The 24,185-nt window shown below is 39.3% G+C and overlaps 1 protein-coding gene across 6 annotated transcripts in view; it reads left to right on the plus strand.

Annotated features, from left to right (window-relative positions):
• The window catches only part of SCEL (sciellin), a 75,033-nt gene extending 53,142 nt beyond the window's left edge, over positions 1-21,891 (plus strand). For 3 of the 6 annotated variants that reach the window (XM_089511146.1, XM_089511148.1, XM_089511147.1), the window contains 11 exons: positions 557-625; positions 1,726-1,785; positions 2,766-2,828; positions 4,180-4,239; positions 4,875-4,934; positions 9,660-9,746; positions 10,701-10,769; positions 14,297-14,371; positions 16,669-16,777; positions 19,041-19,143; positions 20,094-21,891. In XM_089511146.1, coding sequence (XP_089367272.1) covers positions 557-625; positions 1,726-1,785; positions 2,766-2,828; positions 4,180-4,239; positions 4,875-4,934; positions 9,660-9,746; positions 10,701-10,769; positions 14,297-14,371; positions 16,669-16,777; positions 19,041-19,143; positions 20,094-20,110 — 772 coding nt within the window. In that variant the 3' untranslated portion in view covers positions 20,111-21,891. The remainder of the gene's footprint in view (positions 1-556; positions 626-1,725; positions 1,786-2,765; positions 2,829-4,179; positions 4,240-4,874; positions 4,935-9,659; positions 9,747-10,700; positions 10,770-14,296; positions 14,372-16,668; positions 16,778-19,040; positions 19,144-20,093) is intronic. The other 3 variants (XM_089511149.1, XM_089511151.1, XM_089511150.1) reach the window with 3 other exon arrangements.
• Positions 21,892-24,185: the final 2,294 nt, after the last annotated feature.

Genomic DNA, 24,185 nt, shown 5'->3' on the forward strand with positions numbered 1-24,185 from the left:
ACAAAATAAACCTGGCTATGACCTATCTCTAGATTTAGATGCTTAGCCCTGACATGACATGATCTGCACCCTGTATAACTCCCTTCTGGCAAGCAGCCTGATCTGCCCCATACAAAGCTGTTTCTAAAAATATTCTCTTGAGACACAGCTCACCAACACAACCTTTTCTCTCAAAGTATGAACTTTAAAATTAGTCATTTCAGGGAATTATATAAATGAAAATAGAGTGCAGATGTGTGTCGACTCTGAGTGTTTCATTTTTATCCAGTGCTAGTATTTAAAACTTTCTTTTATAAGTTTGCACATTGTGTAAAATCCTCAGGTTGTGCTGCTTGCAGGGCTTGTTTGTTTGTTTGTTTGTTTTATAAACAGTTCAATGGGAAGATTCCTCATTACTAAATACCTAACTGTCCAAGATTTACTTTTCTAGCTTGTTAACAGAAAATAGTAATTTGTCTATTTACCTAATATGTAAGAAATGTGTGTTTTAAAAACCTGACAGAACAACTATTTTCTGTGACAGAAATTCATTTTAAACTTTTTTATTGATTTATAGGCAGATATCTCCATTGAAACCCACTGTATCAGATGTCAACAGAACTGCAACCACAGAGAGAACTGGGAGGTACAACTTTTTCTGTTTATAGTTATATTTTTATATGTTTATATTATATTGGGATATCATCTTAGAATGAGAATAAATGATGTAGACCAATTCCTAAGATCAGGGTCATCTCTACCATTACGTAGAGAACCAGTTATTTAAGATGGCAGATGATGGGAGGAGAGCATAAATAAGGACCTGAAAACATGTAGCCAAGCAGCAAACAGAGAGGAGACAAGCTCCACATGCTCTAAGATGGTCAACTGTTTATTATTCAGTATTTAAAAAGCCCGACATGTTTCGGCCACACTAGGCGTAGTGTGGCCAAAACGCATTGGGCTTTTTAAACACTGAATAAACATTGAATAAACAGTCGACCATCTTGGAGCATGTGGAACTTGTCTCCTCTCTGTTTGCCAGATGATAGGAGGAGGACACAAAGTATTAGTAGGTATTGGAGGACAGAGCTCTGAATATCCTAGAGACAGCCTGTCCATAAGCCACTCCGCTACCCTCAGAGTGCAGGAAATATTCCCATGCAGCCCAGCCATCTTCTGTAGGTGGAATGGAAGGGGTGAGGGACAACTTGTCTTTTTCTCAGGCAATTTCTGAAATTGGCTGGGATCAGGAAATGCCCCACAATGCAATGAGTGTACATTTAGTTCATTCTATTTTCTCTAATTTTATTTTACTTTTATTCCACGTTTTCTGATTTTCAGTCTTTGGGTGAAACACACTTGATTCTGTTCACACAAACACTCTTTCAGGAATAGAGATCCCTATATTCCACAATACAGTGAAATTCTCAGTGGGGTAAGATGTGCCACAGTTTAAACACTACAAATTTTGTGTCGTATCTTTCAATTTTGTTTATTTAGCACACTAGGTTTGACATAAAACACAAATAAATATTTTACACAGGATAGTTGAAGCTAAACATTTCAACATTTTCTTTATTCAAAAATTAAATCTAACTTAAATATAAAATTGCCACAAATATATACTGGACCTTCAGCTGTAAAGATGCCATGTGGTTTATTTGCTTTGGAGATCAAAGTAATGATTCTGGCTAACTGAGCACTGAAATATCTGTTTCCTTCCATTGATTATCATCTCTGAAGAAACCAAGACTTGGATAACCTCATTAAAGTCAAAGCTAAAGAGGATAAAAGTGACCAGAGGTAAGTTTCAGAAGAAATTGTTACCTCATTTATTTTCAAAGATTACTCTGTGTTGTGCTTGTAGAGAAAAGGCTGGGAACAAAAACAATAGTTATTAGGCACAGCTTCCAATAATTTGACTCCACATAGCTGTTAGAAAATTTGATAGCCTTCTGCTGACAGAGGTAGCCAGCTTTTCTTCCAGAGGAACCTGAAAAGAGGGTGCACTCTGACACAGGCCATCTGATCAATGGAGAGGGAACTATAGATGTTAAACCAACCCCAGAACATTCAGACTCAATCACTCCCAAGGGTAATTCCCCTTCATTATGTCCCTTTCCACCCCTAAAAAGTCACAGGAGGGAGGTAACTTGACTGCGAAATATATGAAAGCTCCAGCAGCTCCCTCTTGCATATTCCTCAGCCATATGCCATTGCCCATATCTTAAAGGTTGTCCTCTAGTGTAAAATGCCTGTGGAGGAAGGGTAATACAAACATATTATAATACATAATACAGACATAATATAATACAAGACTTCCTGTTTACAGCAGCTAGTATCAAGCTAATCATACTTTGTGAAGTCAAAGGCTTTCATGGCTGGAATCCATAGTTTTTTGTGGGGTTTTCAGCCTATGTGGCCATGCTCTGGAAGAGTTTATTCTTGACATTTTGCCAGCATTTGGGGCTAGCATCTTCAGAGAATGCCAGCTACAGATGCTGGCAAAACATTAGGAATAAACTCTTCCAGAACACATCCACATAGCCTGAAAACCCCACAAAAAAGAATCATTCTTTCTGAAATTTTCTTTAGTGAATAATGAAATAAGTAAAAATAGACATATACATTCTCTAACTTCAATTATTAAGATTCTGAGTGGTTTGTTTGCATTGAATATGATAAATAAAGTTTATAAAATAAGAATATGAAATTCCTAATTCTAGCTACTTAATCTCAGGAATATATGTGTACTTCTTTCCATTGGTTTTGCTTCATTTCAGAAGAAGCCAAGCTCAAGAAAAATCCATCCAAGACAAACCCAACATTAATAAACATGACCAGAGGTAAGTCTCAGAAATCTGTTTTTCTTCATATATTTTAAAGGATGAAGCTGTGAGAAAGGCTCAGTCAAAGTAAGAATGATATGAAATTCTGGGTTTATTCTAGCTCCCTTGCTTTACTGGACCCAATAGTCCAGCTAGATTGGGAAACCTTGGACCTATGTGTTCCTTTCTCTGCTGATTTTCTGTACCGAACATAGAATGCCACACCAGAACTGAGGGTGTGTGTGTGTGCACCTTCAAGTTACCTGACAACTTATGGTGACCCCATGAATTTTTCATAGGATTTTCTTAGGGAAGAAACATTCAGAGGGGATTTTTCTAGTTCCTTCTTCTGAAATATAGTCTACAGCACCTGGTATTCATTGGCAGTCTCCCATCCAAATACGGTCAGCTCTCTGTATCCACGGATTTGTTATCCACAGATTTAACCATCCACAGATTGAATTTTTAAAAAATATAAATTTCAAAAAGCAAACCTTGGCGGGATACAAACCACCGCTTTGCGGCGCTTCCCCGCCGCCGCCGTTTGCTCCGCGCGGGAGCTGCAGCAGTCAAACCGCGCTGCTCCCGTGCGGAGCAAAAAAGAAGCTCCATTTCGGAGCTTCTTCTTGCGGCACCTCTATGACGTCGCGAGGCGCCTGGCGTGGACTCGCGACGTCATAGGCGCTGCGACACGTCTGGACGCTATGCGTCCAGTACGTAAAGATGGCGGCGCCCATGTAGAAGGGGCGCCGCCATCTTGTACGTATAGGATACGTACTAGGGTTAGGGGGGTGCGGAAGCACCGCCCCTTCCTAACCCTAGTACGTATCCTATACGTACTATATGGCGGTTTGTATCCCGCCCTTGATTTTCCCATTTTTTAATTTGGATACCATTTTACTATGCCATTCTATTTAATGAGACTTGAGCAGCCATGGATTTTGGTATCCATGAGGTATCCTGGAAACCAACTCCAGTGGATACCAAGCACTGTACTAACCAGCCCTAACCGTGCTTAGCTGCCAGGATCAGATAGGATCTGATGCCTTCAAAGTGATTAGGCCTCATAAACCCAGAAATACCAGTGCATTACTATAAATATGGTATCTTTCTGTCTTTTTGGAGTACTATAGTCCAAGCAAAGATTTCTGCTACAATAAGTAAACTTACAGATGATGCAAATAAGACAAAGCAACTGGTGTTCCAGTTCCTATTCATTGTGCTTTTTTTTACACAAGCAAAGTTATATTTGTTTTAGGAGGGTGAGCCTTTGTGATGCTAGGAAATAGAAGTGGGCTCCTTTCTCCCCAGTTTACCAAAAAGGTAATGTATGCTGACAGTAAACTTCGTTTTTATTTCAACTTTGAAGACACCAAGACCCGGATGATGTCATCCAAGTGAATCGTGCACCTAACGGATATGGCAAGGGGTGAGTCTGGTAATCAAGTCACACATCTCTACTACAATTTAATGTAGCTATAAAAACAATGTAACTTATATTGCCTCTTCCTGCCAGTTTTTGTTGTTATTGTGTGTCTTCAAGAGAGACACTAATGGAAACCCTAAGGTGAAACTATCATGGGGTTTTCTTGGCAAGATTTGTTCAAAGAGGGTTTGGCATTGCTTTCCTCTGAGGCTGAGAGAGTGTGACTCGCTCAAGGGTACCCAGTGGGTTTCCGTGATCAAGCAGGAATTCTAGAGTTCTAGTCTGACACAGAAATCATTATACCCCACTGGTGTCCAGCCTCTTAGGACACATGTATCATTTAAACAGCATACCTCCAAAGTGACCCGAAGCAGTTTTATTTTGGCCTGTATGTTCAGGCCTATTATTTCCTTTATAGTCAGGTCATAGAATGCCAGCCTAATTGGTAAGCATCCCTCTCCCCAGACAGTTTGTCTCACCACTTGCCAAAAAGGAAGAATATCTTCCCACAAACCTCCCACAAATCTCTTTGGGTTAGTCTTTGCAGCCAGTGTTGTGTTTGTGCAACACTCCCAGAAGATACAGTCCAGTGGTGAAAATCTCAGGAGTGAGCCACAAATGTTTCTGTTGCTTTTCAGTTCCCATGACCCACACACTGCAGAGAAAAATATGCATCCCTACAATTACAGAAATTGCTGGTGAGAAATGTTGGCAACATCCGTGGAAATCCATGGCTATACAAAATGTTTTTCACAAAAATGTTTCCCAGGCTAATGTTCTGAAAGAACATTGGGCAGAGACAAAATTAACTGCATGAGCCTTCTCCTTATAGTGTATTCGTTATAATGATAACATGTGTAGATGTGAGTTTACTTAATCAAAAGTGCCACAAAATACCCTGGTCTTCATTAGACATTCTTTGCACTGAGATAATAGCCAGGATGCTAGCCGTTCTAGCCGAAGGATTCTGGTAGCTGAGGTCCAAAAAGTAATTTCCCCCTTAGAATAGCCACACGTGTCTGGTTCATGTGTACCCTCCCACTGTTTCCTCCCACTTCCATCTTGCAAAGAATGTAACAATGGAGCTGGACTGGACTGTAAGTACTTGTACAATGCATGACTTTCAGGTCCCATCTAGAGTCTGACAGGAAGTAACAGACCTTGGAGTCAGGGAGATCCCATGAGCAGAGAAGAGTGGCTCAGTTGTTCCATTCTTCACATTATAGCTAAGGGTAATTGGGATGGCTGTGTGGCATCTACATTATCTCCTGTGTTTGTTATTTTATGTTTCTCTTCTTGAAATTTTTCTTAGACCAGTCATGTAGCTGTTTTTTTTGCGCTACAGCTGCTGTGGCAGCAATAGATTCTTGAACTTATTAACCAAAGTATTAATCTAAGGTTGCTTTGTTGTTGTTGTATGCCTTCAAGTTGTTTCTGACTTATTGCCATCCGAAGGCAAACCCATCATGGGGGTTTCTGGGGCTGAAAGTGTGTGCCTCACCACTTTTACTCCCATGTAGTAGTTAGTTCCAGTGCCTCTCCAAACTACAGAGCCCAGAATTTTTAAAGCTCGCAGCCCTGGCCATTAAAGTGATGTCAAAGTATGATAGTTGTATGGCATGAAAGGGCTACATAGGGAGTGAAAAGAGACCCTATGATGAAACCCCAAAGGAATGAACTACAGGAAGGTGGAGGATTGTAGGAGCAAAAGTTCAACACATCTGAAGGGCACCAGGTTGGGGAAGATTGCACTAAGGAATGGTCAAAACAATATTAAGGTGGAGACTGTTAACAGGATTTTCCAGTTGTAAGACTATATCTGCATATGTGCTGGAAAGCCACAAACATGTTTAGTACAGAAACATGTCGGATCTCCGCTCAGTGCCTAAGTCACCTTTTCTGACTGTGCTGCTAACAACAGCTGGTGTGTGATGGGTCTGATATTTGCTTCAGAAATTCCCAAAGACGGGTGAGAATATCCATTAGTTTCCTGCTTTTGCTGTCATTGCTTTGTTCCATTCGTTTCTTTGCCTATTGCTTTGGTTCATTATTTTAAATGTGTTGATATCTTTTATATTATATTTCCATCTTATGAGTACTTTCTTTGGCTTCATTCCCACTACCTTTTAAATTAGATCATGAATCGGTTTGAACTGGTTCAAATGACCCTGGTTCTCACTTAATCCAAGAGGGGGGCCATGTGTTAGACCAATTTAACCTGTGTCTTTTTGACGCTGATTTTTGAATCTGCACAAGTGTGAACCACATGCAGATCAGAATTGGTTCAAATTTCCCCTTTGGCCAGCTTGAACTGAATCATTTTGAATCGATTCATTTGTGAATGGGAACCACAAGTGGATTATTTTGGATGGAAAATGTGACCAGGGCAAATGTAGTGGGGAAAAATGTGATTGGGGCAAATGTAGTGGGAACCACGCTCTGCTGTCAAATCGATCCGTAGATTCGAATCGCACACCAATTTATCTGTAAGTGGAAATGAGGCCTTTATTGTGTTGGTCTCACCACAGTTCTATCCTGCCTTTGTTTTAAGGAGCTGAAAGCAGCATATTATAGGGTATGTTGGCTGCAACAGGGGTGTGCAAAGCATGGCCCTCCAGATGTTGGATTGCAACTCCCAGCTTCCCTCGCCATTGGCCAGGCCAGCTAAAACTGCTAGGGCTTACAGTACAGTAACATCTTGGGTGTTGCTCCTCTCTGGACTGGAGTCTTCAACCAGGACTTGGGAGATGTAGGTTTAAGCTGTACTGAGTGGGAATAGATGAATTGGGGTCAGTCATCCTGATTCATACTCACCTACCTGTTACTTAGTTGTTGTAAGGACCACATTGGGAGGAGCAGAACCATGCATGTTACCTTTAGTGTGTGAAAGTTGTGATAAAATATAGGCAATAGAAGAAATAGGCTTGTTTTTCCCCCCAATTTGACCTTCACTACAGAAGAGAATGGGTGCTAACACACACTGAGTTCCACATTGGCTTTGTGGGGATTGGCTGATGTGAACTGCTATCATTAACAAGGAAGCCTTCAGAGACACCTATCTTTGTACAACTGGGCCCAGCATATATTACATGGAGCTGTTGAAAAAGTATTTCACTCCAAATCCTCCCTGGGTTGTATTAATTGCACTAAAGTTTAATTCTGTCTGATTATAAGCATGCTTTAAGAATAAGAAAATTATAGGATTTATTCCATTGCTGTAGCCATGTTGTTATTCTCAAAGTTACTTTTTGGACTACAACTCCAGAATGTGTAAAGAGTCAAACATTCAGTCTCTCTTTGGCTGGCTCAAGTGAATCATGCTGATTCAGTAATTCTGGGAATTGTAGTCCAGAGAAGAGGCTTTTCTGAGTTCTGTACTGAAGATGTATTTAAAGAGAGAGCACATTAAATATTTGATGTTTCAAGAAATGCTCTTAAGCCATGGTACACTAAAAACAAAGTACTTTGTTTGAGATATACTGCCTATGTTCCTTTCCTTGCAGTTCCAGAAAGCATCCCTGCTGTTGCAGAGAGATTTGCCAGGCAAGATGCTTAGCATTTTCCCAGTGCCAGTTACTTGAGCCAGACAAAGAGAGACTGAAACACTGCAGAATAGATGCTGGCATTAGAGTTCTTCAGAAAGCTTAGTTTCGATCATGTCACTCAATGATGATCATCAAATCTTGTGAACAAATTAATACCTTTAAATCTTGGAAGAATAATATTTTACTAGAATTATTAGTTGTTATGTAACTTAGGATAATACTTTGTACTTAACATACAAATACCTCTGAACTTCTGATTACTTCTTGGTAACTGACAAGGCCTTGATTGATTACCTTTTATCAGTCATTCTTCTGTGTCAAACTCCCTTGCATTTCTTCTGAGGATGATAGTAACTTCTAGTCTGACATTCTCTTTTTTTTCCCCCTGTTTGTTTCTCTCACGGGGAAGGAATCTAGATGACCTCATTACTGTGGATAACACTGCACAGAAAAACAAGACATTTTTAAAATTCCATTCCTGCTTCTCTTTACAAACCTGCTTGAAGTTATGTGTTGTGTCAGTTAAAACTATATCCCCCTTATGTCTGCAGGAGGCACATGTTTGGTCCTGTATGCAAAGCCATCCTTGTTTATTTCTGTGCAGCATTAACACCTCAGTGGAAGATAGGTTTGATAAGAGTTTCTTTCCTTCATAGAAACAAATGGCTGCCTGGAAGTATTTCCCATTATAGCAGTCATGGAGCTCTAGATTTGGGAAATCATTCTCAGAGTCAGGAAATTAGTGTTTTGGGTTGTCATGCTAGCATATTCTCCTTCTTTTACAGAAACCAAGAACTGGACGATCTCCTAGTAATAAAATTCCCTATTGTGGATCAAAATAAAACAAATACTGTAATAATAAGTCTTATATATCTAATTTCTTACAGCCACCTTGAGATTAGCTGGCAGAAGAGCATTTCTACCAACAGAAGAGGTTTTCTGCTGGCAGAAGAGGCTTGTGCCTAATATCTGCAGCTGAACTATCTTTAAGTTAGGGTTACACTAAGGAAAGGGAATAATAATAATAGTTTATTTATATTTCCTGCCTCTCCCAAGGTTCAAGGCAGGATTGCATCAGTAAAAATGATAGAATAATACAAAATATGATCAGTAAAACATTAATACTGAATTAATCAACATTCCTATTAGTTCTCTAAAATAACAATTCATCAATAGCCAACAATCATAGTCAGGAGTGGAGCAATCCTTATAACCTTTTATATGGAGTATGGAATAAACTTGGTTTAACTCAGTCAAGCCTAAATTAAACTGTACTTGTGTAGGATTATGATGCTTATAACCTGGAGCACATCTAATTAACAAAGAGCCCCCAGCTCCAGTCGCCATCCCTCCATCTCTCCTTGCCTGTTCCCACCCTCCCCTGCCTAGTTTCCCTGGTTCTACTAGACCCATTAAGCTTCTAGCTGTTTTAAAAGAATGAGTTCTTTGCTGGAACATTTGCAGCAGTAAAATTTCTTTGACTTCAGAGTCACCTCAAAGAAGAGTAGGACTGCAGCCAAGGCTTGTATGTGAAGAATGGGCTCCGTTCTTTGCTCTCGGAGCAACTTCATCACAGTTGATTGGAGGAACAGTAGAGGGGCCTTGTTCAGGCTACACGTTTTGCATATAAAATAGGGGTAGGCACTGAATCCCATTCATTGAGCAGAACCTTTAAAGGTTTGGCACAAAAACAGCAGACATTCAGGATAAAGGCAAAATAGCCAGCACGATGGCTGGAGACAAATACCTTCTTTTTGCAAAATTTCCCAGAGAAGATTTTCTTCATTCCCTTTTAGTATTCCTCCTCCCCATTTCTGTGACATTACAAGGCAGATAGAATGAAAGTGTAAAAACTTACTCAAGCTTTTCCCTCTATAGGGCAACCGAACAAGAATACAACACTTCCAACATTCCTGCTAAGCAGTCTGATGCAGACCATTTATACCAGGTCACAAGAGGCTCCAGGTACAGTATTTGTAAATCACTGCATGTACTGTTTGCTTTGTTGTTGCTGTTGTCCCACTTGCAAAATGCTATCACTGGTATAATCATTCTCCAAACTAGGCTTGTTTCAGCTTTAAAGGCATTCAGTCTTCTTGGACCTGCCAGCTCTTTGTGTATCCCTGAGTTTTAATATGCCCATGGCATTTCTTGCCTGTCAGTGTCCCCATTCATTTCCATGAAGAGAACAGATCGGCATGTACAAAGGGATTCATATACAAAGGTGCCTCCTCTTTCCAAAACAGGGTGGGCAACATGTGGGCCTCCAAAGTAGGTAAAGCCCAGTTCCCATCAACCCTAGCCAGGGTACTCCGTGGTGAAGGATGATGAGAGTAGTAGTTCATCAACATGGGTAGGGCTGAATGTTCCTCTCCCCCTGTTTAAAACAGGGGGGTATTTGGATGTACTGGGGTTACAAAAATGCTATGTGCAGTTTTGAATGCTCCCACTGGGTAACCTTGGGCAAGTCACATGCTCTCAGCCCCAGGGGAAGGTAATGGCAAGCCTCCTCTGAAAAAATCTTCCCAAAGAAATCGTACGATAGGGTTGTCATAAGTCAGAAATTTCCTGAAGGCACGCAACGACAACAATCATTTCCATCCTCCTACAACTTTGGGCCAGATGAGAAATGGAGTCCAAAAACAAATATAGGGTAAGATATAGAAGAGAAACAGTGGATCCTAAGGGACCATCTGTGAGTTGTGTTAAGCTGCCATTTGATGAGCATCCTTCTGTTTCCAACCATCATTTCAAAAACAAGCATCCAGCATTTCAAAAATGCAAGCAAGACTGAGGCCTCAAAGGACAGCCAATGAAACCTAGAATATGTTATTGTACTTTGATATTGCCTCTTTTTGATTTTTTTTCTATATTTATTTTTAGAGAATGAAGTTCTCTACATTTTTGTGTGTATTTCAGCTATAATGCCTCAAGCAGTCATTCACATCCAAAGGACACTATTGTGTACACAAGAACGTATGAGAATAGGTACCAGAAAAATATGCATCATATTTTTCCCCACTTCTTTTCTTGTATACTAATTTGAAAATAATAATAATAATAATAATAATAATAACTGTTTAAACACAATTTGCTTAAATGTATACACAATGTTATTTTTCAGCTATGGCATGCCTAATCCAAAAGTTCTGGTTTCTTGCATGTATAATAACACAGCACTATCACAAAAATGTCTGGAGTTTTATGACATCCTGGAATAAAATATGAATGCTAAAAGCAAGCAGAAAAGATGAGAGAGAAATGACTGGAAGAGGAGATCGATATTCACAGTCTCCAGCCTCACTTGTAGCATCCAGCTAAGCTTGCTTAAGCTCACTGATCCCAATGGGCTTAGCATGCATAATGCTGCCCTGGGTTGTGACCCAGGTGTATTTAAAGTGTATGTGTGGGGGAGTATGTGGGAAGGAGTATTTGTGAAGAAACAGTGAGACTAATAACTTCAATGTCCTTGAGCTGGTGAATCCACTCTGAATTTTCGTTCAGACTTCAAAGATGCTAACACAGCAGCTGAACCCATTTTAGAGGAAGACTTCAGTACCCTGAATAGTTCCTTTAAAGTTTGGACTACAATTCGGTGTCAGTGCACCATTCCACCGACACTGGAGCCACAAAACTCCACTGGCACAACATAGTAGAAGTTGGTTAAGATGTAAATATTATACAACTGAATATAACTGAAGGCCAAATTAATTGTTTTACTGACATGTGTAAAAATGTATATGGAGCTTTGTGATGGTATGGAGTGGAAAGAAGCACTTGAGTTACCAATTTGAGTAAGGAAAGAGTAGAAAAGAAAGGGATAAAATGCTTTCTTTCTACACTCATTGCTTCTGTGATTTCAGCCATGTGCAATCACTGGAAATGTGCTCCTGCCCAGTATGTGATCCCAAGAGATCGAAAGACAAAAGATTTGTATGCTCAGATATTTGGCCAAATAAGAGTATCATTTATTTAAGATTTCATAATTCAGAGACTCATGGAATGTATGAAGATAAAATTCAGTGTAGTTAGGTCAGACCTAAACATATTCTAACATGTTAAGTGCCACTTTGGGAGCAGGATATATGCAACCTATGGCAGCATCTGTCTGGCATGATCTCCATTGTGACTATTACAAAATGTACTACAAGATCATATGAAGAGCTATGGTGGGCCAGACCAAAGTCCTCTCTAATCCAATGTTCTTTTCATGCAGTGCCAGTTGAATTGCTTATGGGAAGCCTAGGAGCCAGACATGAGTAAAATCCACCCTCCATTTCACATTCCCCAGTCAAGGAATATACAGTCTCACTGCCTCTGATATTAGAGGTGATATATAGCTATAGTAGTTATTGATAATGTCAACTCCCATCAATGTATCTAATACCCATTTATAGCCATTTGAATCAGTAGTCCTAACTATACCTAGTGGGACTAAATTCCATAGTTTAACTAGATACAGTGTGAAAAATTGCTTCCTTTCATCAGTCCTGATTCTCCTTACTAGTTTCAGTCCTAAGTATAAAAGAAGGGGAAAAAGCTTTCCCCTTCTTTCTTGACTTTATTCATAATTTTATACGCCTCCATCATAATAATTAATTAATTTGTTTTATTTATATACCGCTATTCCAAAGATCATAGCGGTGAACAGCAAGTAAGCTAATTAGCAAGTAAGCTAATTTGCCCCCAGCAGTCTGGGTACTCATTTTAGCGACCTCAGAAGGATGCAAGCCTGAGTCAAGCTTGGGCCCTTTTGCTGGTCTTGAACTCGCAACCTTCTGGTTTTGAGTGAATGGCTGCAGTACAGGCATTTAACCACTGCGCCATCAGGGCTCCCTGTCTCTTCTTATTCCCCTTTGTTCTAAACTACAGGCCAAAATATTGTAACCTTTCCTCATAAAGGATAAGTCCTTTGAACATATAGGTTGCCCTTTTCTGACCTCTTTCTAGCTCTGCAATTCCCTTTTTAAGGTGTGATACAAGAACAGGGTACAAGACTGTAGATGGTGTCACCTGAGGGATTTGTATAAGGCCAATAAAATATTGCAAATTTTATTTCTGATTCCATTTTAAATTATGCCTTACATGGAATTTGCCTTTAAAAAAAAAAAGAGTACAACCACAACAACAAATTGGCCAGTTATTCCTCATTCATATGCTATCAGTGTATGTGAGCAACAATCCTCACTTTGCACATATACTGAATCTAATTTGCCATTTTACTGGCCATTCTGCAAGTTTGAAGAGATCCTTTCAGAGCTCTTCACAATCGTTATATGTTCTTACCAGCCTAAATAATTTATCATCAACAACAAACTTAGCCACATCAGAACTCACCCATAACTCCAGATGTGACATGTTGTGGTTAGGTATAAAATGTTGCAGTCATAAATATGTTTATTGTCAGCAAATTCCATCTGCTGCCAGCAAGACTGCCAGATTTACACATTTAAGATTAAGTAACAATGGCCTGATATAGCTAAAACTGGACATCCGATTGTGTATCAAGATATTTTTGGCGTATATTTTGGAAGAAGAAAATAATTCTTCCTGTATTAGAGAAGGGAAGCTGGGGCACAGAATTATGAAAATGAGACTTTATTAATGCATTGCTGTCCAGTTGGATCTTTTCCAGACAGGTTGCCATGTCTTGTTTCAGCCAAAGCAACAAAATCTTAGGGCACTTTGAAAACCAACCCATGTATTATGGCGTAATCTTTCTGCATGCCATTTTTGTCTAACACACTTTTTACAATCCCCCTCAGGTCATATGTATCTCTTCCAGTAAATCACAATAATGCTTCATGCATCTGATGAAGTGGACTTCAGCCCAGGGAAACCTATGGCATGATAAATTTTTTAGCCTTTCAAAGGTGGCAGAAGCCTTTCAAAAGTGCCCTTTTTCCAGTTTGGTTTTCATCTTCTGTCTTTTCACAAGTATCTATATGACAACACTAATATTTTTTTAAAAAAATATTGCCGGGCTTGTGTTAACCCCCTTTTGAGCCTGTAAGAGATACCCAAAGAAATAATATACAGTACTAGTAAAATATAAAAATAATACATGTTCATATTTTCTCTTCCCATTTTGAACCTTATTTCTGTCTGTACCATGCTGAATGTTTTTTGAGTGTGACATCTTAACATTATTGTGTGTTCCATGGTTATTTCAGAAAATACTGTGTGTGTAAGAGATATATCTCCTATCCTCTGGGCACAATCCTCAATCTCTCCAACCTCCACTGAAAGCTGTCTAAAAAGCTATTTATAAACAAGGCTTTCTTTGCCTTTCTTACCACGTAAAACCTAACTCTTTCCTTGCCCCCACACTGTTCTCTTAACTTTTGTCTTTTTAAGAAGAACTTCTCATACATCTGTGCATTTCTGCAATCTGCCCCTGGGTTTGTGTGGATAGCTTTGATGTTGACTGATGATACGCTTCCTTTGCTAGAGTGCAAATGTGAAAAAGTAAAAAAGTATTGTTAGTCATTTGGCATGTGTTCATTCCACTGCAGCCAATTTCCCCATGATGCTTATGAAGACACCATCCCTGGAAAATCAATTAAAACTGTTTATTCTACTTCTGATAGGTAGGTATCTCCTATCTGTCCCTATCTCTATCTCTATTTATCTATATCTACAGTGAGTAAGAGAAGTAGAAATCTGATTACTGTAGTGTACCCTCCAACATTTCACAAATGAAAACCAGGACCCATATGGCCAAGCAACATCAGAAAAGGTCAAGATGCCAAAATTGCATCCTTTCCTAGATTAAAAATATTAATATGGAAGAACAGACAATCTAGGAAAGGATGCAATTTTTCACTTTTGCTTGGGCTTACTGAGAATGGCAATATTCTGCCCTTCCTCTCCTTTCCCCTTGCTGAGTTCATTGATTGCTTTTGAACTCTGATTCTAGCAACAATAAAGGAGGGAAGTGAGATATAGAAACTGGGACATGTTAAAAGCAGTTGAAAAAGTGGGATGAAAGAGGATTAATTGGAACAGTCCTTGCCAAATCTAGACAGCTGGAGGGTATCCTGTGGGGCGTGGAGTGAAAGTGCAAGAAAGCCAGATATGGAGAGGTATTTTGAGAGTTTTCCCCCTTGTCTCATCCCACAAGTTATTTACACTTTAAAGAAATAATACCTTAAGACTGTTCCCAGGGATGTAGCTAAAGGTGGAAGGCAAAATGAGGGCATTACCCCTCAAGTAAAAATTCAGCCTCTCCAAAGAAATATTCCTTCAGTCCTCAAATCCCTAGCATTGCAGTGACTTCAAACTTCAGTAGAGCATTTAGTAATATTGTTTCGGCATCTGAAGAAAAAGTGGAGGGAAAGTTATCTAGGAAATGTAAATACAGCAGATATCTGACTTCTAGATGTGAATGATTTTCAGTGTCTCACTCTTTGCGGTGCAAGACATTTGGGAACTGAAGGAAAATGTAATAAGGGACAGAATTTTTATTTGGGAGATAATACCCTCATTCTACCCTCACGCAGCCACATCACTGACTGTTCCCATTTAAAAACATAAACAGATTTCACATGATTTCTCTAGAGTTTATTATTTATTTCATTGATTTATATCCTGCTTCTCTCCTTGTACAAGACCCCAGGAGGCCTTGCACATTTAAAAAAATATTTAAATTATTTTAAAATAATTTACACTGAAGTTGAAAAAGCATTATATAACAATGCAATTAAAAACAAGATTAAAATGATATGAAACCACTGATCACAGTTTAAAAAGATTTTAAAAAGAATTTAAAAAATCCAACCCTACAACAAATGCTTTATTTTACATAGATTTTTAACCAAATGTCTGCCTAATTTAAAAGGCCTTAGCCTGCTGGAGAAAGGAAAGGAAAGAGACTGCCATCCTTTGCCTGTGGGAGGGAATCTGCAATCTGAAAGCAGTCACTGAGAAGGCCCTCTCCTGGGTCCTCACTAAATTTGCCTGTGATGGTGGTGGGACCTAGAGAAAGCCTCCCTCTGAAGATCCTAAAACCTAAGCAGGCTCATATGCTCATATAGCCATATGATATATGCAAAGGTTCCCACACTCTGCCTTAGGATGCACATTGTCTACACAATTGACAACCACCCTTCAACATGAGGTTTGTTCTGTCAGAAGGACAAACCTTATCTTTATTGTGCCAGGAATGGACACAAGCTAAGATCTTGAATCAGGAGACTTCTGGGTCACATAGCTATGTCTCTGCAGCTACATATTTCAATGCTACCCCCAAATACACACCTTATAAGCAGTGCAGCCCCTCCAACACAGAGAGGATGAGCAGAGACATGTCCAACTATTTCTCTGTGGCTGGACATGCTGCAGCAGGCATCTGCAGAAACCTCCTGCAAACTGTCTGTAGGGGTTTTAGGTTGATGAGTGGTTGGAACAGAATTCTGGCCTACATAATGACCATAAAAGTGAATTACGATGGTGTAACTATCATGATCCACTGACAGAATGCCAGCCATAGTTTTATTCACACTTTGGCCACTTAATACATGGGAACTGCCCAAGAGTAAGAATTTGAACAAGTTCTTTTTTTGGACAACAACTCCCACAATTCCCCAACTAGAGTTGGCCATACTGGCTGGAGTTGAAGTTGTAGTCCAATAAAGGGAACTTTCTCAAGCTCTGACTAGAAGTGAGTTTTGTACCTCACACTCATTTTGATGGTGGCTTGCTTAGGAGAATTTCCAGGGCCTTCAGAGAATTCAGTCTTGGCATCTCTGTAAGGCTTGAGCGATGGCAAGAGGTTAATAGTGTCATGCAGGAATGGGAGTGTGAGTATGTTGTGCCCATCTACACAGCCCCTGTGCTCCTTAACTTCTGTTGTATAATAAACTCAATTACACATTTTGCTGTGTAGAGCCATTATTGAAAAAGAAATGTGCACCTACTGTCGAAAGCCCTTGTCCATGGATACCAAGATGATTCTGGATGCCTTGCAGATTTGCTGTCATGCATCTTGCTTCAAGGTAGGAACACTTTACTGACAGTCACAAAAGGTGCAATGATTGTGTTATTGGAACTGTGAACCCCATTGGCATGTAAAATAAATACATAAAGCTTTTTGAAACTGTGTATTTTATGTGTAATAAGTCAGACCTGTCACAAAATGTTGCAGTGTAGAATGCTCCTGTTCAGGGTTTCAGCTACCTACCATGGACATTTCTAAGATATACCATTCTATTTCTACTCCTTACTTTCTTTTTTATGTCACACACAATATTAAGTCAATATCCCATGCTTACTGAGCAAGATTAGGTCTCTTTGGACTATTTAGGTCTCTCTGGCCAAACTTTAATTATGTGTCTGGAGATGTTGGGATTACCTAAGGCCTGCTGATACATCTTTCTTCTATTGTTCTTCTACTGCAGTACAGTTGTAGATACAGTCAAATGATCTGACTCAGTATATGGTATCTTGAAACGTAACTAAATCATTTTGGCTGGAATCCTCTGTGGCAGTTACAAATGTGTAACCTAGAGTTAAATACTCAAAATTGTTACATATTCTGAAAGTCACTCAGTTCCTACTTACCAGGCAGCAGCCACTGTGATTAATAGGGATCTGACTGATGTTCCCACCCTTACTCATGCAAGGTATTTTCACTGTGAGGAGGAATTGCAACTAGGACCACACGTTTACCTGTCACAACAGAGATTCCCCAGAGGAAGGGGTGGAAATGGCAGTCAGCTGCTTCTGGAGAAGCAGGGGAACAGACCTTCATTGATCACAGTGGTTGCTTCACTGTAAATGGGGTTTGGGGGCAGGGAGAGAATTGAGTTGAGATTACCTGCACAGCACTATAACTATGGGTCTGTGCAGACCGACATCTTTGTCCGGCCTGGAGGTGGAATTGGGGTATGGCATCTACACATCGCACACCCCGACTCTGCCCCCAGACCAGCATAACACCATGCGCTGTACCACACGGCGTGCAGCATCACGGCACTCCTCTGGTGCTGTTACTACATGACATAGCGCCAAAGGAGTGTGGAAAAGCCGTGGGCTGACAGCTATGGTGCCCTTTCCAGGGTGAAAAAAGGAGCCGCTTTTAATCATGTGTGCAGTTACTGCAGCCCTGATCCGTTGCAGATAGAGGCAGCTGCAGGCCATCCCTTAGTCTGCACAGCTCTTATCGTGCTTATGCAAACATAAATCCCATACAGGATTCTGGTCCATGTTTTTAACTGAGGGGTTTTTTGGCTTCATTGCTTCTGTATTATAATAAAATATTTTAAACAGGTAGGCTCTAAAACTATTCTTACTCTCATTGAATTTGTACAGACAGAATTGGTACCTCTTCAAAACTGCTGTTTTCCTCAAATATGCTGAGAAACACTCTCATTTAAGTTTTTAATACACACTAAGGGTGGAATCCTGTTGGTCAGCCTCGAGTAGACCTATGGAATCGATTGTTCCATAGTTTTGCTCTAATTAGGACTAACAATAGGTTTTAGGCTTAAGATGTATAGCTTTCCTCCCATTTTTCTAACTGAACATTATCATTTTTCAAACTGCACATTTTTTAAATTGCACATTTTGTGGCCAACTACATTAGTTTCCAAATTGAATATCTGGCATATTCAGACTTTAAAATATCATGTAGCCCCTACCTAAGTTCATTGGGCAGTTACTTCTGCTTAAAGAAGACAAGACTGTTCTAGATGGACAAATAATCTGACCTGGTAGAAGGTATCTTATTCCCTTAGAATCCATGTAAGATGAAATACAGTACTGACATGCAGGGAGAATGAAAAGAACATGGAGATATGGTCTTTAACTCATGTTAACCATTATAGAACATAGCAGCAGCACTGCTGGAATTCAGTGAAATCCATTGATAGGACTGCTTCCCTCAGGAATCAGAGGGAGAATTATCTTCTTTCTCCACTACAACTTCCTACCCACCTCTAAATGTACTCTGGGGTGCCTGGGAAGTCCCCATGAGATGGTTCTGTACCACCCTCGAGGCGTGAAGCAGAATGGATAAGAGGAGAAAGTTGTATTGAGCTGGTTCTACAGTGCCAGAACATTGTCTGATTGTGGTGATGGTAGTGTTGATGGAGAATTCAGTGCAGGAAAAAAATAAGCCCTGATACTTAATTTATTGGCATCTTATGTCCAGTAACACCATAGTACCTTCTGTGTTTTATATATTATCATAACACATGTATAGTCATTACATATGATTAACTTTCATAAGCTAAGTCTTATATTTTTGTCTATTTCAAGTGTGAAGTCTGCCAAGCACCTTTGGAAAACCTGAAGGCAGGAGACAGCATTTGGATTTACAGGAATACAGTGCATTGCACCCCATGCTACTCTAAAGTGAAAGGTAAACTTGTACTGAAGTCACCTTGTAGGTTATGTTACTCCTAGGGCTGGGGAGGCAAAGAGCTTGTTGTGTCTAAATGTTCCCCAAGGCACCACTGTGCACTTTCAGCTCATGACCTTTTAGTGAAGTTGGTGAATGTTGACTTCCAAGATAAATTTCTTCTATGATGAAAAAGGGATGTGCACTGACTGGGCGAGTTGGTAATTTCTTCCTTTCAGTTTTCTTAATTTAAATAATTTTGATAATTTCTTTTATAATATCTTCATTTGTATTTAGTTAATTTGGATGTAGTTCTCAGATTTCTACCCCCACTCTGACTTCAAGCTTATGTTCTAGAAACTTGGATTTCTGTCAAACTTCACCATTGCTTTGGTGGCAGAGGGGAAAAAAGGTTGCCGCTCTCAAACTGGCTATGAGGAACTCAAATTCCAGCAAGAGTCCTGTCACCCCAAGGCTTTTTGCTTGGGAGTAGGTTCTTACTTCCTATCAGATGAATGTGAGGTTACAGAACTGAAGCAAAATAATTTTCAATGTTAGAAAAACAAATTAGAGGTTTGGAAATAAATTTTAATTCGGAATTAGATCATTCTAATTAATTTTAATGTATATTTCTTAAAACTAATTAAAATTAAATGGAGCTCTTTGGGCTTTATATTTTCTCTTTGGATTTTTAAAAAAGTAAATTATATATCTTCCATTAAATGTCCATAATTGTAGTGAGTGATACAGTAGCAGTCTCATTAAGATTACTTCAACATTCACTGGAGTATCTCTGAGTTTCTGGATATTCACTATATTTGTATGAAATTAACAGGGTTCACATTTCCAACATTTATTTTAGATTGGATATATAAAATGAAAAAAATAAAAGACTATCTTATTTATTTTAAAAAAAATTCAAATATCCTTCACATTATTGTTTCTAACATATATTTTCTTTCTATCTACAGCATCATGGGCTTATTAATCATTATTGGCATCAGATCAAGCTACATGCATGTTATCCTGGAAAGTCATATCGTTTTTTAAAAAGAATGATTGGAGTATTCTAACAGTTGCCACAAACAGGAGACACTTCAAGAGATACAAACGATAGACAGCTTCTGAATTAAAAAGAACAAATGTCACAAGCCTACAAGATACCTGTATTAGCAGCAAGAAGTGTCTATAGCTGCAATCCTATGTGCATTTACCTAGGATTAATTCCAATTAAACCCAGTGGAGTATGCTTCTGAGTAAACATACATAGAATTATACTATAAATGTACCATTTGGAGCTACCTAATTTGGTCTTGACTAAATATGTATTTTGTTTTCATATTCAAGAATAGTTCACACATGCATCTTTATAACTGAATGACGTGTATGTGTGAATGCATCACCACAAATATCATTTAATTTTAGCGCTGGTATAGTGGCTTCAATCCCAAATGGTGCTTTTAATCCTTCATCTTATTGTGAATATAGTGGTGTCAGTCCCCAGTTGTGCTTCAAGTTCTCTAGAAGTCAATGGATAAAAGTCATTATGGCTGATTGTAGAGCAAGTAACGTTTTCTGGATTGCAGCCAGTGTTTTTCTTTAGATTGGGGTCAATGCCACACTGAAGTCTCAAGGAAAGGAAAGAAAAAGCAATAGCCAGGCCAAAGCATCAAAATCTAAAGATTTTTTTCATGTAACTGCTGGACTTCGTCAAGGATGACTTATGGACTGGTAGCAGATTGTGGGTGGAATCAGAGCTCTGTCTTTGATGGTCATACTGACTGAAGCTTTCTGGGCACTGTAGTATCCAAAGTAACTTTTACACATTCTGGACAGGGTGGTACACAAGATGTAAAAGCTGGTTTCAGTGTAAGATAGGGAGTTGGTTATGGGGACTGTATGTCTTGAAACTGGCACTCCTCTGGACATATTGATATATAATTCTTCAGCTTGTGAATATTAGCAACCTCTTTATTAAAACGTCTGACCAGACACAATGATCCTGCAAGCACTTAGCCTCCTGTATGTTAATGCTAAATATTCAGCAATGAGGACCCTATTGTAATTGTGTTATATATTTTTAAACTGATGGTTTTACAGTTGTACTATAGAGTTACAAACCTTAATCTGTGTGTGTATGTGTGTTTGTATGTGAGTGTGCACTCACACACACATGTGCCCATGCATATATTCCTTTCCTTACTCTAAGAATATGCAAACAACTTAGGACAACTGGTGGTAAGAAGTATAGAGAAACAGCATGTTGCTTGAAATGAGCCCATTACAAACTATTGGTTATAATGTTGACTTGTTTCAACAAACCATACTTGTTAAGATTTTGGTAGAACGGGCAACTGTGCTCCATACAAAAAATGAAGCAAAAGCTTCTAATTTCTTTTCAGCCATGGCACAGGAGGAATAGGTTTGAGGAAGATGTATCTCAGTTCTATCATAATAAACAATGGTTTGTCATGACATCTGAATGCAGCCGTTAAAATTTCAGTTTTGGTGTAGAATACATTGTATATACTCTCATATACAATCAACAGTCCTAAACATAATTCGGATAGAAATAGTGTTTCACTGACTTTGCGTGTGATGTGGGATGGGGTGGCAGAGCACAGAGTGTAAAAATGCTCACGCCGCCTAGTATTTTATTTGTTGCTTGTATTCTTATTCTGTTAATGTTGCTTCAAACTGATTTTTGCCATTCCAGAATCATTGCAATAAAGAACTGATCAAGTGTGACAATGGAGGGAAAATATTTAAAAGCTTGTTTACAATAGATTACTAACAAGTGTTATGTGTTCTTTTAAAAGGCTGGGGTGGATTTGGGGTGGGGTGGGGGGTAAGAAATTGAAAGATGGCTCCAAAAGGATAGGCTGAGAATAACTGATGGGAACTTTCCTTACTAAATTACCACACAATGGTATTCTTGCCGCAATTGTGTTAGTTAATGAAAATGGAAACATACTGTACCAGTTGGAGCAGCCTTTATCACACATCTCCAAAATCATGTAATGGGCTGTTGCTGCGACCACACTCTCTTCCATGCTCCCCTTTAACACTGCGTTCCTGCACTGTTCCCTACCCAAGTCGGGTCTTATTTTATTTTATTTTTACTTTTTAACACAATTCCAGAATTATGCTAATGTGATTTAAGGAAGAGAAAAATACAAAAATATAAATGAAGTCTAGATGCTTGGGAATAGCAAGGGGGACGGGGGACGGGTAGAGGAGGAGACAATGATATCACATGACTGCCAAAATGGGAAATGCCATGGCACCTGGGGACTAGTGGGACTGCATCATGATTTGGAGCTTATTGACAGATTTCTCCCCTCAGTGAAAAGGAATGCCCTAACCATGCTTTAGAGACACAGCAGCTACATGTTGGAGGCAACATTTTGCTAAAGGTATAGCAAAGGGATTGTACAATTTTAATTTGTAAGCCGCCCCGGTTGTCTTGACAGAGAGGCGGGAAATAAATAAAACAATTATTTTATTTTCCAATTGTAATTCCGCTTTAAAAGCAATGTGCCAATCTCCTTATATTAACAGACCCATCAAGCTATATGCAGACCATTAAGTGCATCTTTTGGCCTATCAGTGCCTCCTTGTAAAGGTCCCCACAGCTGCCTTTCAGACTTGCAGTTGCTCCTCAGAACTACCTACATTTCTGGACATCTTAAGACTTCTTCACATGTTAATCCCACAACAAGAGAGACTGGAGGGCTGCTTATTCCACCCTTGAGCTCACATGCTTTTTTGGCCCTGCATCTGGTGTCTACATTTAAGGTGTGGATACTGACCATGGAGAAATCTCTGTGGGCAAACCTTTGGAGCTGCACACTTCCATGCAAACTTGAACTATGCCCAAATGGGGTTCTAGTTTGCCTGGAAACCGATGCACATAAACTTCTATGCTCTATCTGTGAATGCCTGGGATGGAACCAGGGGTTTTCCTTGAAGACAGAGTGGAACTGGTGGCATGGCTCCTTCTGCATTTGACAGCATAAGAAGGGGTCTTGTTCTACTATGTGTTTGACCAGCTTTGTTCTAGAAAGGTAGCTTATTTTTACCAGCTTAATATACTTTGCTGGAACATTGCTGGATGGAGTAACAAACAGCAAGAGCACTCCTTTATACATTTCATAACCAAGGCGGATATTCTCCTTTTCCAAGGTAGCTTATTTTAATGTATAAAATATTTATGATGTTTAACATTATTAAGATTCCCTAATGAATGTCTTTAATGAATAATTTAATAAGTATCCCTAATGAATATATTTTAATTATATATAAATAATTAAAAAGTACAGCCCCATATAAAAATATTGCAACGTATCCATTGGATATGTATATTACCTAAGTTGATAGAAGGACTAGCTGGGGAAAAAAGCACAATGTTAGCATCAAAAATAGGGGCCCCATACAGGCCAAAATAAAGCTGCTTCAGGCCACTTTGGAGGTATGCTATTTAAATTTATTAAATGATGCATTCATCCTAAGAGTATGGAAGCCAGGCCAAAGCCACAATCCAGTCCTAAGGACTGGAGCGCAGCTTTGATGCAGCTTAGGACGCATACATCATTTAAACAGCATATCTCCAAAGTGGCCCAAAGCAGCTTTATTTTGTCTTGTCTGTATGGGGCCAGGGTTTGACTCAATCCATGTTCTTATGTGCAAATTTTACCTGCTTATTGCAGTTTCTGAACATTTAAAAGTGAAATCAATCTGTATGCAATTTGGTGAAGCATGATCCTCTCCATATAACTGAGTACTGGATTTAGCTTGGTGGGAAGTCTAAGGAGGACACAATTTAAGATATCTGCTGTGACCTGAGCTCTGGTGTGTTGACTTACCCTAGCCCCAACTCTGACTCACAATATTAAGAGCAGACAACAGTGTAGGGCTGCTTCATGCTATTCCCTCTCAACAGAGCTCCCAACTTCCATTAAATTAACTGAGCTACACACTACCGTTGGTGTATACATTTCCCTTAGTCAAACTAGAAACATATGGAATCGATGGCATGCAGGGTAGTTGTAAGCTATATTTTC

The sequence above is a fragment of the Sceloporus occidentalis genome, unplaced genomic scaffold (assembly GCF_023333645.1).
Source record: "Sceloporus occidentalis isolate IW3139 unplaced genomic scaffold, rSceOcc1.0.p SCAF_2, whole genome shotgun sequence".
NCBI classification, from domain to species: domain Eukaryota; kingdom Metazoa; phylum Chordata; class Lepidosauria; order Squamata; family Phrynosomatidae; genus Sceloporus; species Sceloporus occidentalis.